The sequence below is a fragment of the Ursus maritimus genome, unplaced genomic scaffold (genome assembly GCF_017311325.1).
Source record: "Ursus maritimus isolate PB19 unplaced genomic scaffold, ASM1731132v1 scaffold_9, whole genome shotgun sequence".
Taxonomy (NCBI): Eukaryota; Metazoa; Chordata; class Mammalia; order Carnivora; family Ursidae; genus Ursus; species Ursus maritimus.
Window position 1 is genome coordinate 65,034,428 of NW_024427107.1, and position 15,566 is coordinate 65,049,993.

The window sequence follows — 15,566 nt, forward strand, 5'->3', positions numbered from 1 at the left end:
TTTCAAACTCAATTTCTGTTATTCTTTTGCCAGGCTGTGCCCTCCGTGTCCCCTATCTGTGCGATGTTAATAGCAGTCCCCAGCTCGCACGGTGGTCTTGAGACAGTACTAGCACGGCACCCGGTGTGTGGTGATCACTCGGAGTCCGATGCTGTTGGCATCTCTCAAGCCATCCTCCCCGCACCGGGCGCCTCGGCAGGGGACAGTATGCAGGGCACAGGGCACTCGGGCTTGTTTCAAAGGGGCTTTCAGGTGCAATGTCCTCTGTGCTGTGCACAAATGCATAACATCCAATCATCCTTTCAGGAAAGGCAGGAGTTTCGTCATCAGGATTCGCTGGTCCCCGAGCAATCAGCTGTGTAATCGAAGCAAAGACAGCTCCAAGGACAACTAGGAAATGTCCCCTGCCAACCTGTGGCTCAGCACCCGTGGTATCTCAGAATCCTCGTGTCACTGAGAAGATTCCTCCTCCATGGTCAAAGACATACTCTCCCATCCATCACCTGTTTGCCTGAAATTTGCTTCCCCTTCACCTCCTCTTTCTCACATTTCCCCTAAAAAGCTCCTGAACCCCCGTCTCTCTCCATCCCTGTGGCCACTTCCCTGAGCCCTGGCCACGGTCACCTCCTGCCTGGACAACAACAGCCACCTGTTAATGGGCATCCAGCTGGGTCACTACCTAATCCAAATGCACACAGTCACAGAAGAACTTTCTAGAAGCCAACGAGCCTACAAGGGCTTCACAGTCTTGAAAGCCACGTCTTTAACGTGGAAAAAGGCTGTGACCCGTCAGCCTGCTCACCTGTGCCTAGTCCTGCACCTGAGGAAGAGTCAAGACCACTCCCTCCCGTGTAAGGTCTCGATATATACAGCACATTCTTCCATCTTCCCTCAGCACGGGGAGAACGTGACCCCAGCGTGTAGCCCGACAGGACGCCTAGCAGGCACCACTCAGCATTAACTGAGTCAAACGTCAATGGAACCACCCTCCAGCTTCCAGCCGTGCGGATTTTGTGAGTGCCTGCTCCCCTCTTCTCCCATCCGCCCCTTTCTCTGCAGACACTCTTGACTCAACTTTCAGGAGTCGGTTTGAGTGTTGTCTCCTCCTGGAAACCTTGAGCTCCCCCAAGGAAAACCCAGCCCCTGCCTCCTGTGTAAGCACCAGCACTTTCTTCATAACGAACTGTTGTCATGTTGTCATGTCAGAGTTGTCATAAGATGTTAGTGTGTTGTCTCAGAACACAACGCAAATATACACACACTTGGTCTTTGCCCTGGTTCCTGGCACAGAACTTCCCCAAACCCTTGGAATTTCCAGAATGGCAGGAATGTCTCCGTCAGGCTAACGAGGTGACAGGGAGCGTAGGGGGCTAGATAGCTTCAGGATGGGAGATGCTGGCCAGGAAAACCAACCACAGGATTCGAGGTTTGAGCTTTCAGCCCCCACCCCTGACCTCCAGGGAGGGGAGAGGGAATGGGCTTTCAATCACCAATGGCCAATGCTTAATCAATCGTGCCTCCATAATGAAGCCGAGGTAAAAACGTGAATAGCCGGTTTCAGGAGGAATTCCTGGCTGGGGAATATTCCGATGAGTTGGGAGAGTGGTACGCCCGGGGAGGCACGGCCGTTCTGCACCCACCCTGACCCCACCACCCTGTGTATCTCTTCCCCGGGATGTTTATCTGTATCCTTTAGAACAGACCAGTCATCCTAAGTACAGTGCTTCCCTGAGTTCTGGGAGTCGTTTTAACGAATTAGCAAACCTGAGGGGAGTCTACAGGAAACCCTGACTTCGAGGTTGGCCAGGCCAAAGCCTGGGGACCCCCACCTGTGGCTAGTGACTGAAGTGGGGGTGGTCTTGTGGAACTGAGCACTTAGCCTCTGGGATCTATGCTAACTCTGGGTAGTTAGTGTCAGAACTGGGCTCAGTCATAGGCGTCAGACAATTGATGTTAGAACATAAATGCCTTTGTCACCCTGGGGACAGCTTGGGGGCAGAGGCCACTTTTGCTTCCTTAGCTGCCCGCGGGGGCTAGCGGGGGGCAGGGGGGCACTCATACCTATCTCCCTCAATGGCTTGCTGCGCGGGGCTCATCACAGTCTCCCGGGAGGACGTTTATGAACGAGAGAGAGGCCACCAGATGGGAACCAACTAGCCCCGTGAAAACCGAGACTGGCTTGCAGCTCTAGCGACACAGACCGGCCGCACACACCCCCGCCCCGCACCCGCCGCCAAGGAGGTGAAATCCACACTGTGCAAGAAATCAGTATTTCAAGCAAGCTGTTCTTTCAATTCTTGGCCTTTCCACTGGACTCCTGTTGTATCCCCTCCAGGCCACTGTAAACACCTCTCTTTTACCACAGCCTTTTTACCTCTCCCTTGGCTCCTGAATGCAGCCGCAGGGAAGCCGGGAGTTCCAGCCCATGACAACAGTGTCACTGTGCAAGGGACAGCTTGGCATTTCAGCTCCTGGGGTCAGCCATCCGTAATCAGAGCCACAGGCGAGGCCCCTGGTGAGCTGCGTGGGGGTGAGGCTTTCTCAGTGATCAGCTCTGCAAAGGAAGGGGATTCACAGCTCTGGGCCTCCGGGCGGGGGGGGGGGGGGCGGGGGGTGGGGGGGTGAGAAACAGACTTCCCGTTGAGCCGGAAGCCTCATCCCAAGACCCTGAGATCCTGACCTGATATGGCGAACGAATCCCCCCCGCTTCTGAGGACCACCTGCTTTCTTCTCCAATGCAACAGCCCTTTGCAGGAGTTTCCTGGGTTAAATTCCAACGTCCCTACTGATTTCAGGCAGGGACAGCCTTCCCGAATGCCACACAAGGTATAAAAAGGAAAATTCATCACTCCTGCTTCCACCAAGGTGGAAGGAGTCGGGCTGTCCCAGGCTGTGCTTTTCCCCATCGGCCCGCTAGCCCTGGGCTTTGCCTCACAGGGCCGGCTGTGTCACCCGCCGGCTGCTCCTCTCGCTTCTGCTCTGCTGCGTGCTCTATCCGGTGTTTCCGAGGGCCAGAACCTCCGTCAGGCCGTCGCTCCCTAGTTACAAAGTCCTTCCCTGTCCATGTCACACAGGTTTTCCCGTTAAGTAAGACTTGTACCCATTCAATTATTTCCTGCATACTTAAATGTGTGTGCTCCTGGAATGCCTTCCCCAAGCCTGGGACAAAGCCGTGACTCAACAGCCTCCCCCCTGAGTTACAGTTGGATCCAAATCCCCAGACACATCGCAAGACTGCACCTGGCCAAACCACCTCCGAAGGCTGGAGCCATCACCTGCCCCCGACTTCGGAAGGGACTGTTCCAGCTTCCATTTCCACAGACAGCAGTCATTTGTTCAGGCCCAAAGTAAGTACACCTTTACCATCTGCACTGGCGTGAGCGCAGACGGGGGAAGCAGCTGGACCACGGGCCAGCCCCCCACCACCTACGACAGTATTCAGGAAGGACAGTGGCTGGGTTGTTGCTGTGCAGACTGCCCACACGTGTTAGTGAGGTGGTGACCGCAACGAGCAGTCAATTTCTAGGGCCAGGTCTCGGAACCTAGACAGCCAGAAGCAGCCGGGCAGGGCGGGGGGGCCCTCTCGGCTCCATCCCGACTCCAGTGGCCCAGGAGGTCCTAAGGGGATCGCTACTCCGGGCGACTTTCAGAGGCACACCCAGGACACAGGCAGTGGACAGCCGTGCGGGGCTCCTCGTGCCAGCCACGCCAGCTTCTGAGCGGCCGGGTGTCTCTCGTGCTCAGCAGCAGGAACAGAGCAAGGACGTCTTCTGCCCCGTGCCAGCCAAGAACGCCAGGCGACCCACTAACAGCTCAGACTGTAGATTTTTAGGTGGGAACCCCCTGTGGGGAAGAGGGCTCCTAGAACTATCCCCTTCCAGAACCAAAGGCAGGGGTGGCTGGAAGAGACCCAGACCCGGACCCATCCAGTTTGTGCCACGGAGGCAGGGACAACGACCCACACTGACTGCAGGTCTCAGGGGCATTCGGAGAGTGGTTTCTGCCGGGTTTGTAGGTACAGAAGAAACACACGTGGGGATGTGCGCATACGCCTGATGTGGCCGTGGGACGCGTAAACCACGCTCGTGGTGGAAGGCACTCGGCACTGCACAGGCGCTAAGAAAGAGGGAGATGATGGTGAAGAAGTTTAGTCCAGTTTGGGGTCTGAGCAGAAACGAGGCCTAGTCATGGAACCATCCGGAGGCAGGTCGGGGTAGCCGGGGAGCTGAGGCTGAGCGAGGGGGGAATCCCTGTGGATCTCATATGGCTACAGTTCGCCTGTAGGGAGACCGGCAGCCTCCTGAAAAGTTAACTCAGGGTAGCACACACACTTGCCCTCAGGGTGCCCCCTCGGGACACGGTCACCTTTGACCAGGATTCCAGTGACAGCCGTATGTTGGCATATACTGTCCCCTCCCCCTTGAACATCCCTTGCCCTACTTTCTACCAGCTGACCCCTTCCCATCTTCCTATCACCTCCCCACCCCCAAGCTGAGCTGAGTTCCTCTTTCTTCGCCCACTGCTCTATCTTTTGCTCACACTCCTCAGAGAGCTGAGCACACCGGATTAAACAAGCTGGTTTACTTCCACTAGAGACCCAATTCCTCGAGGGGGTGGCGTATCCCTGGCAGAATACATTTTGAGTTGTAAATTCCTTCCCTCATGGAGGCCCTGAGCCAAGCTCATGCAGGAACCCAGGGTTCACAAGGTAAATACTTCTAACTAGACCAAATGAGAGTTTCATTTATATTTTTTTCTCTCGTTGAACCAGGACAATTTAACTAGTGTGAAACTGTTAAAATGTAGATGTCCAGGTTCAAAAATGATTTAAAACTTGTAAAAAAAAAAAATTTAGGAGGGCTTCAAGCCATACTGCTCTCTTATGTCTTTATGCCCAAGTTCATGGCTATGATTACATGTCACTGTGGTTTAGCTTTTGGACCCTGCAAGAGAAAGAAACAGAAAGAACTGTGGCAATTTCTCCTGAGAGGAGCAGAGTTTACGCGACAGAGCCAAAGGGGGCTGTGCGGTTTCTTTCCTCATCCCCAACCCTACTGCCCATCATTCAAAGCAAATAAAATGCCCAGTTTGCTCCACAGACGGACTCACACCAGGCTCTTAGAAGGTTCTAGTAAAACTGTGTGATCGAAACGACACCTATTGTGCAGTTCCTTTTATATGAAACGTCCAGAAGAGGCAAATCCATACAGGCAGAAAGGAGATGGGTGGGTGTCCGGGGCTGGGGGCAGGGAGAATGTGGAGTCGCTGCTCAAAAGGCAGGGGTGTCTTTTCGGGGTGGTGCAAATCTTCTGGAATCAGACAGTGGTGATGGTCGCACAATGTTGTGAATGTACTACAAGCCACAGAAACGTACACTTTAAAGTGTGACTTTTAGGTTATATAAATTTTATCATAATAATATGCAAAAAAAAAAAGTGGCTGTCTTACCTTCCTCCCAAAAGTACACTAAAGATTGTGAGTGTTTCACAATCACAACATTGAGGACTGGAGAAGATCATCGCTTATAAAGTTAGGGAACAACGAGGCCAATGTCGCCATGAGGGGAAACTGAGGCAGGGCCATGTCCTGTGTGAACAACAGCGGACCCTCTCGGCCCCCCAACTGTCATAGGAGACCCGGGCCATCTGGGTTTGTTGGAGATGGCAGATTCCATTTCAAAAACCTCTCTGGAGCTGATTGGTAAAAATGTTCTCCGAGAACACTCAGGCACACTGAAGGCAAGATAAACCACACGGACACCTCACAGACAGACCTTTCTGAGACAGAGGGCTAGCCACGAGACTCCAAAAGCAGATCACCCAGAGAATAAAGGTCAACATTCAGTTGAGAAGAATCATTTGGATTATTGAATTGGAAGATATGATACCTTTGAAATGAAACATTTCACAAACTCCACTGAAATAAGAAATACTTTTGATTTTTTTTAAACCACGAATTATTCATTTTGAAAAGCACTAGATGGTCCTAGGGAGACAAAGTTAAAGAAATTTTGCTAGCTTAATACAACCAAATCTGATTTGGGGATTATTTTGAGGGTTTATTTAGTGCAGTTCTACACGTTTTGTGACATAAATACACACATACATATATATACTCAGATATATATGTATGCATAAATATGTTTCTTTTCTGTGCAAATCACTCTGTATTTCTTTTTTCCATGAGTCTAATACTGAATTATGATGATGCAAAGGCCCTCAGGATGTTGGGCTAACCCGTGAAAGGGCCAAACACCGAAGAAAGAAAATGATTAACACACACACACACACACACACACACACACGATTTTCTTGAAGTTATGGCAAATTAAGTAGTCACAACTGATTATTCCGAGCTGGCAGGAAGACTTGGGCAACTAGCATAGGTCTGGACAACCACGGAAAGCCCACAGCAAGGACCACATCGTGACCAGCCACCAGAGAGTCGGGATGGTAGACTTACCCAGAGCGTCCACTGGCGGGGGGCGCACGGTGAGAAAGTGCAGGATACACAATTGACACAAAAAGGAAAATAATAAAGTCAAACTGGGATTCGAGCAGCAGTCTTACCTTCCTTTCATGTGTTACACAGTTCGTGGCTTGCCACCAGATTTTCTATCGGGGCAATTAAACCCACCTCCACTGAGAGCTGTGCATCGACGGTCCCTTTCTTCCCTGACTTGCTAATACTTTTCTTTCTCCTCTAAACACAAACCTTCCTCGTTAGCAAGCATCACCCCCTAGAGATCACGGCACAGTTTCTAAGAAGAGAGATGAAGACTATATTCCCCAAAGAAGCCAATTAAGATGCTTTACCAAGAAAATCTTTCAAGTATAATTTATTATAACTTGAAGAGTAATTAGGGAAACCCAGGCAACAAAATTTAAGCTGAGGTGAAAAATGAAAAAAATAAATAAATAAAGTTAAAATTTTAGTAGGAGAGCAAATAACGTGTTTGTCTGGACCTCTGTGAGTCTGTTTATTAGGGTTACAGTATTCGCTTTTCCCAGCCTCTGGTCAAAAATGACAGATTGAACTACTGAAACAGTAGTATTAACAGGGTTAATACAATAAGACGCTCCAGTTTTAGCAGCCTCAAAGAAAGTCCTGATAAGCTTTCAGTAGTTCCAGATGGAAACAGAAGGTTTGACCGTAATTAATTTTTACATTTAAATTAATAGGACATGGGAGCTAATTAAATAAGAAGTAAGGCTGCAGACTTTGTACAGTAAGGTGGCAAAAGCAAGCAAAGAACAGAACATGTTTCCCACATTCCATCCACGCTCACTTCCCCAGTGACGTTTCGGCCAGCTCTGGAACCTGAGCTGACATCAAGCAGCCGGGCTTGACAAGGACTCATAGGATGCCTTCTAGAGCTCGGGCTACTGGGTCAGCTCCATGCCACGTCCCTACCTTCCCACTGCCTTGGTCTTCTCCCCATTACCTGTCAATCAGGCTGGCTCTGCCCTGGGTCCCTAACCCTGGGCATCAGCCTGGAACTTCTCCGAGGGAGGGTACCATCTCTGCAGCCCCCAACATCTGCCTAGCGTTGACTCCTGGTAGGTGTTCGGTAAACCTGCCTTCCACTAAAATAGGTACACTCACCCACAGCTGGAGCAGATGACACCTGCTTTAAAATGGTTTTGAGATAAAATCTAACCAAATCCCCCAAAGAACATTCGAAATTTTTTTTTTGATGGTAATATTTAAATACCTTTTGATTATAAAGTACCACTATCTTTATTATAGAGAAAAAAAAAGAGTCCAAAAAGTGTGTGACAAAAGGTGATATCTGCAGAGTGAAAATTAAAGTAAATTAGTCACATACAAAAATGAGGTCCCATTATGTCTGCCTATGTCAAAGGCAGTGCTACCACCATGCTTAAATGCACAAAAGGCATTTGAAATTTTGAAAAGGAGAGTCAGAAGGATTTTTAGATCAAAGATCACAGTTTTTTAAAAAGGCACGGCAGAAAGCTGCTTGGTGATCTCCTGAAGACACATGAAAAGGGAATTGGTTATCAGACTCAGTTCTATCAGGACCAAAAAAGAAAAAAAAAAAAAGTATCTGCACATGGGTCTATCTTAACACATCGTGTAAATCTCAGAAGAAACTACCAATGCTTTCTAAGCCAAGAGTCCAGGAAGCCACCACCTGTGGGAGGTAATGCAGATGCCTCTAGAGGAGTTCTGGCCGAGAGGGAGAGAAACTTCAGGTAACCAGACCCCAAATCACTGGAAGCCTCAAATAACCAGATTTCTGCTGGCCCTTAACTTGTAGCATTCCTGCTCTATCCTCAGGCTATCCACCTTCTAGGAGAGCACTCCTATATAAACAGTCAGAATGAGGACTCTGGTGCCTTCTAGAAGGTTCCATGCACCCCAGATATACACGAATGTGTGCGCTCGGTCAAAAAAAATGCACTTATAGATTTTAGAAAAAAATTTTTTTGTAAAGGAAAAGAAAGAAAACTGTTTTCTGGTTGTACTCCGGAATAACTAACTAGAAAATCATCTGGAACATTCCAAGCAACTGATCTGACTTGGCGCATGTACATAACTACACCACCATGGCCACCTTGTCTGGAAGGACATGGTGCCTGACAGTACCAGCTATATGGCTAGGGCTGAGAGAGAATGCTTCCAGAAAGCCCTGGTCATAGCCTCCGTTCTCTGCCTTCAGGCCCAAGTGCTCCATGAAGCCTCACAACCAAATGCCAATTATACTGAGTCCTGGGACCAGAAGCGTCTTTTCATGTTACACAGTCCAGCACCCTAGGCGTCCTGAATCTTTCTCTCGGGTGCCTTGATGGGGAACTCATTATCCTCTCTAGGCAGCCTGAGCCAGTGCTTGGGCAAGTCTAATTGCCAGAAACTTCCTTTTGTGTTGCACTGCAATCAACCCATCAGGCTTTCCCTGTATGTCCAAATTCTGCTAATTGGGCAATGCCAGGGACTTTGAGTGACAGATGAGGACTATTTCAGCCTCCAAGCAGAATTCAGATAAAAGGATTATCACTGCAGCCAAGAACTTAAGGCCTCTGGAAAGGGAACTCTGGAACAGCTAAGGGAAAACAGATACTTTTTATTCCCTCATCCTTTTTACCAGACTTCCCCAAATCTTTCCCAGCCTGTGAGTGTCTTCCCTGGGCCTTCCCTCCAAATCCCTTTCATCTCAAAGCTGCCAAGCTGTCAACAACATGGAAATCAGTTCTGAATTTTTACCAGCCAGCTCTCGACCCCAGATTCGATGGAAATGATGGCCGTTTTATTTATAAGCATTTACCTCTAGACTCACTAAAATGTTACTGGCTGCAAACCCTGTTACTTGTCCAATGCTAGCTCCCAGGTGCGCTGCGTGTTCGAAAAGCACCAAGACCAAGAAAACACATCCAAAACAAATGAGTGAGGCCAATACTGACAGAAAATCTGATTATGGGTGAAAATTCTGCCCTTATCGTGAAATGGTTTTATGGTTTTTATAAGAACTGGGAAGACATTTTTGAGAAATGTCAAAGCTTAAAAAAAACTTTGTCCAGTCCTTGCCCCCCTTCCACCAAGCTATTCCATCTCTCTGAATGTATTTTCTTCTAATTCCAAATAAGAACTGCCCATTTAGGAAAAGAGGAAATTTGGTTTTGGGTGTTTCCACCTAAAAATTGTCCCAAACATTGTCCCAAACAAGCACTAAACACAGAGCAGCCTTATGGGAAAAACAAAAACATTTTATCAGTTGTAAGACAACAAATTCAAAAACCTGGTACCAAGAAGAATAGTCTGGAAAGAATGTCACTTTCTCAAGTTCGAGTCCCTAGATTTTAGGTCTTAGGAATAGGTCACAAATGCTTGCAAAGTGGACGTAGCTAGATTTTTCTCTGCACATTCCCAGTCCACGCTGGAAGAGCAGAGCTGGGTCACGGATCTGACAGGGGGCCAATGTGTGGACGACAGTATGCAGGGAGGTGGGCAGAGGGCCACGCTGCCCCAGTCTAGTTTTCCCTACAGAGCCCCGACACTCACAAACACCATGAAAAATCTCTACACAGCACAGGCTCCCACTGCAGCCATTTCTAACATTCTTACAAGGCTTAATAAAGGGTTTCGGAGATTATAGGCTGTGAAAGATAGAGGAGAAAAGGACATAATTTCTGTAATAATTACTGGAGGACATTTGCATGAAGGCTTTTATGCATTATCCCAAGGCTTCCAAGAAATTTATAGGTTTCATTACAACGCACAATAGGCATGGAAACTGTCAAATTCTGGAGACAAAGGTGGGGGGAGGGAACAAGTCAAGTACAACTTTGCAAGGGCCTCAAATTAATAGATATTCTGCACTCGAGAACTTTAATTCAGATGGATTCTATGTGCTCCTGCTCCCCAGGGCCGTCACATGCAACAGAGTCTGAATCGAATGCTTTCTGCTTCAAAGACAAACCAAGCACGTGCTCATTTTCCCAAAGTAGCGCTATTAATGGCAGAATTTGGAGAGTTACCTTTTTTTGCTTTCTTCTGCAGTTTCAGTGTATCCGAGGACTTCTTTTTTATCTCTTGGCGAGCCTTCTTATATTCTAAGAGAAAGCAGAATATTGAATCATTTTACCACTTTGCTCCATGGAAAATATTTTAAGGAGCAGCCATTACTTTCATCACAGAAAGCAGAAATGATGACATGCAATAAAGAGCTTTATCCAGGACGCCCTATGATAAGAATCTCACGCTGACACTTGACAGCGCAGGGGTTATTAACATGAAAAACCACAAAATGCACCTTGGTCTTTTCCTGATAGTATTCACTCGTATCAGCTGTGAAGAAAGATGTCATTCGGGGATATTTCACTAAAAGTGAAAAATCCACAATTTCTCGGCTCATGTATCAGGAAATTGAAAAATATGATTTGCTTTCCCAAAGGCCCAAATTCGCAGCGCTTTGCTGAAAAAAGAATGCATGTGGCAAGACGCTGGCTAGATGTTGCAGTTCAGCAAAGAGCACCTGAGACCAAAGCGTGAGCGATGGGATGGCATGCAGGAAAACTGGGAAAGGTCCAGCAGCCTTAGCCTTACTCCCACACTCACACCAAGGCCAGCACTGGACCCTGAGGAGGGGCAGCCCACGTATACACGTCTCCCCTACAATGACTTCCTCCTCCCCCACCAGTCTACACCTGCTCCTGGACTTCCCATTTCTGTTGTTGGTGCCTCTGTCACCCAGACATGCACATCTGAGATGACAACAGCCTCTGACACCTCTCTCCACCTTTGGTGCCCTCATATTCAAGTAACTGCCCACTCGGCCAGTTCCCTCGCACCTTTCCAGATGCTTCCCTCCCCCAAGCCCCATGCCACCACTCAGAGTCATGTGCTCCTGGGATCTGCTGTTCGCCAACGCTTCCTTCTGGCTTCTTCCCGCCTCTGATTTCCCCATATGCCTTTCCTCCCCAGCACTCACTGCAGGTCATATGCTCTTTGGAGCAATGTCTCCTGCCCCTTCCATGCTGCCAGCATCCCCAGCCTTTGGGTCCAGGAAGACCAGCTCAAGAGGTGTCTGTCTGGACCACTCTTGCCCCCACACCCTGGCACACGAGGTGCTGAGGCGCATCTGTGGAAGCATATTCCAGAGAGGGTGGCAGTTCTGGGCAGGAGACCCAAGGTTAGCTCCTCCCATTAAAAGGCTGGCTTTCAAACTGTGCCGAACGCCTCATCTGCGCATCTCTGGCATTGAAGCCTACCATTACCATTCACCATTCACGTTTCATTCACCTGATCCCAACTGATACCACTGAGGGCCTGGGCCATCCGCTGCCGAGGGAGTTTCATGAGTCTTTATTCTGCAACGCTGACATGGGAGAAGTAGGACCAGAGGGGGCCCTGAGGGGAACACCAGCAGGGGCACACGGCAGCAGCCGGCAGCACGCACAGCTCTGCTCGGAGTGCATGCTACCACGCAGCAGACAGCCTGTCCCTGTACCTTTTGCGTGATCTTTATCCAGCTGGTTGGCCACTTTCTTCCATTCTTCCATCTGTTCTTGAAGTGGGTTTATCAGACAATCGATTAAAGCACTTTTACCCAAAAAAAGAAAGAAAAGGAGAAATTAAACAGATACATTCTGTTGTGAAGATTTATACTTGATTGTCAAAACTACCTAAATCATGATAACTGGGTGCAAACCGAGGCAGCAACTGAGCCCAAGTTCACATCCAAATCCCCCCATTTCATAACAACCTTATTCTCAGAATGCTCTCCAGTGACTGGTAGGAGGCCGTCAACGTGACTGGATGGAGCGAGTCCTCTTCTCATTTCCCCTGCTTATATTCTCACTCTTGCGTTCACAAGCATGGTTGCAGACCCGTGGGGCCACCCCTCTGGCTGCACCCCAGACCTACTGCCTGACAGAAACCTGGCGGGTGGGACCCCAGTATTACCACTGTTTTAATAAGAGCCACATGATTCTATGTGCATTCGGGATTAGAAGTCATGAGGAGAGGACAAAATGAAACAAGACAAACCCAGAGAGGGAGAGGGAGAGAAACCGTAAGAGACTCTTAATCATAGGAAACAAACTGAGGCTTGCTGGAAGCATGGAGGGTGGAGGGTGGGGTCACTGGGTGATGGACATGGGCAGGGTATGTGTTGTAATGAGCACTGGGTATTATACAAGACTGATGAATCACAGACCTGTACCCCTGAAACAAATAATACATTATATGTTAATCAATTGAATTTAAATTTAAATTTAAAAAAAAGTCATGAATGTAGACTAACTGCGGACAGCCTGGAGGAGGAAAAGCTGAACGGCCACCTTCTGGATCAGAGCAGCAAAGGCATCCCCAGGTACGGCCCTTCATTTTGTGCACGGTCCCCAGGCGGCTCCCCACACAGAGGAACCGAGCAAGGCGTGGACCCCCAGGGTTTCTGTCTGTGTAACGGAAGGAAAATGGACACGTTCCTATATCACAGAGATGTTGTAGAAACATTAGCAAGTGCCCATAAATCACTCGAATTGCACTGGTGAGAATTACTCTGAAGGAGTTCTCCGACTACTTTTTGATCGTGCACTTCCTGAAAATCTTTAAGTTCTTGGTACATTTCCCTCGTTTCCTCGCCAGGGTGTCCCCTCCCTCACACACATGCCGGCCATCAACACAGCTCACTCGCTTCTTTCTTCCGGGTCTCTGTTCAAATCGTCCCTCTGAACAGACTTGCTCCCTAACCACCCGGTGTCAAACAGTGGCCACCTGTCTCCTATCCCATGGATTTCACCTCGTGGCATCTCCGACCACCTGACGTTGTGGGAGGTGTACGGTGTCTAGAGCATAAGCCCTGTGAGAACAGGGCACGGTCCTGCTCACTGCTACAGCCCCCACACCTTGAGACAGTGCCTGGCACACAGCAGGTGCTCCATAAACGCTGGCTGTTGAAATGGTGTCTCCTCATCCCTAAAATGGGGTGGGGTACTGCAAGACTGGCCTGCAAATAAACCCGGATGCCAAGTGGGAGCCGGCAGGAGGGGAGGCGGGCAGATGGCATCACCTGCCACCCACGTGCTTTCTGCTGGAAATAGGCGGGCATTCCATGGATTTTTCACAAGCACCCCACTTTGTAGCAGCCAAGATTCCAGCACCTGAGCGGCCAGTCCGGGGTTCCAACCCAGGCCTACCTGTCTCTAAGACCAGGCACTTCCCACAGTGTTCTTCCACCTCCCACGGTGGCCCAGCCAGGAGGGTCAGAGCCCTTCCCTTCGGCAACCCCTCACACAACTTGCGATCCATAAAGCAGATGGTCTGATCTGCTTGGAAGAACGTCCCCCCTCACTAGAACACTGGTGACTCCAAATCCCCACGGTCAGACAGATCAGAGGCTGGAGCACGGAGGGCTCCATTGCTGCCGCTGTCCTCCGGGGGAGGGGGGGGTGGAGAGGATGTCCACAGGGAACAGAGGAGCCGCACGTGCCCAGCTCCCCAGCACCGCGGCTCCCCTTCCAGACGGTGGAGCACGGCCCTCATGCTGGCAGGGGCCGAGGAGAGACCCAGAGGAGCACAAAGTGGGGTGCGGGCTCCACGAGGGTGGGGACCCGTGCCGTCTGGTCGTCTGCTGCACCCCCAGCACCCAGACCAGAGCCTGGCACGCAGCAGACGACCCACTTGTTCAGTGAGTGAGCAGCGTGACGGGCTGTGGGCATTTCAAACACCACGGGGAAAGAAATGCTGCTTTGGGCAGGTCACTGCCCCTTCCCCGGAAACCAGCAAGGGCCGGTGAGATCCAGGCGAGACGCGCTCCTCACCTCGAAAACTGCCTGAGCTTGGCTTCTATGCTTCTGTGCCGCATGCACATCCTGGTCAGGGCGGAGCCAATCTCCCTGGTTCCACCTGAGAAAGAAACACAGGCGACGCTGAGCACAGGAGACAAGCTGGAATCACGGAAATCTTGAAAAGAGCATGAAATCATCTGAAAAGAAGCCGGATTTCATCACGGGGTAAAACCCAAGCCACTGCCTCTCGCCAGGCGTGTGTACCTGCGAGCACATACACACACACACACGTAAATATATACGGTGACACATTTTTCTCTAATCACCAAAATAAAAGGTATCTTTACTATATACAATGCCCAGTAATACTTTCTATTCTGATTTTCGCGAAATGCCGCCTGTGACCCAGAAATTGATTTTACAACCCACTCGCAGATCATGACCTGCAACGTGAAAAATAATGTCCCAAGGAAGATGATTAAAATAGTATCTGATATTTAAGGAAAAGCTGTTGTTTTGTTCTGTTTTGTTTTGCTTTCCACTTCTGGCAAATAACCCCCGTAGCATTACTTAGAACAGCTAATAAAGCCACTCTAGCTATTTCAAGACACATAGTCTAGAAGACAAATCATTCGGAGACTAGCGAGGCCAAAGCAAAATGAAATAGGGGAGTGTTTTCTAAAGGGTTTGGGTAACTCTGGTGAAAGAGGTCCTCAGACTCAACAAAAGTCAAAGTAAGCTGTAATTCAGTTTGACTTTCCCGAAATTCTGGTCATCCTGCTCCCTTCGGGCACACCCTCTTTAAGATTATTTGTGAAGTTCCCCTCCTTTCCCCTCTTAGAAACAATGCCCGAGTCAGCACTTAGCTGGGTGTGGGGGAGCAAACTGCAGCCACAGATGGTAATTCAGCGTCAAGCACTGGAAAGCTCAATTACAAACGTTATGAAAATACTAGAACTCATGAAATCGGGGGGGGGGGGCAGGAAGCATCAAATAAAGCACTATTTTTCAGACAAGGCCTTCAACGGAAAGCTGCAGGCATTTACGGTAGGTTTAACCAAGCCGAGTTAACAGGAAAAAAAAATGCCCTCCCTTATTAGTACTGGTGACATTATTACGGTTCATGTCGCCCCCTCTGCCTGTTCTTCTAGAAACACCAATGTGCTAATTTCAGTTCCTCTTATTTTCCATTTTATTCTGCAAAACTAACAGTTTCCAGAACCAAAAAAAAAAAAATTAGTGATAATAGTAATATGTATTAAATATTAACATTTCTATATCCTGTTTTAGACTGAAAAGAGAAGCCTTCTAGAACAA

At 49.1% G+C, this 15,566-nt stretch overlaps 1 protein-coding gene across 5 annotated transcripts in view; it reads right to left on the minus strand.

Moving 5' to 3' along the window:
* Positions 1-15,566, minus strand: part of MTSS1 (MTSS I-BAR domain containing 1) — a 157,665-nt gene that overhangs the window by 21,725 nt on the left and 120,374 nt on the right. For 3 of the 5 annotated variants that reach the window (XM_040625867.1, XM_040625866.1, XM_040625864.1), the window contains exons 4-7: positions 14,283-14,367; positions 11,969-12,060; positions 10,497-10,571; positions 6,463-6,474 (exon numbers count right to left, since the gene is read on the minus strand). In XM_040625867.1, coding sequence (XP_040481801.1) covers positions 6,463-6,474; positions 10,497-10,571; positions 11,969-12,060; positions 14,283-14,367 — 264 coding nt within the window. The remainder of the gene's footprint in view (positions 1-6,462; positions 6,475-10,496; positions 10,572-11,968; positions 12,061-14,282; positions 14,368-15,566) is intronic. The other 2 variants (XM_040625868.1, XM_040625865.1) reach the window with 1 other exon arrangement.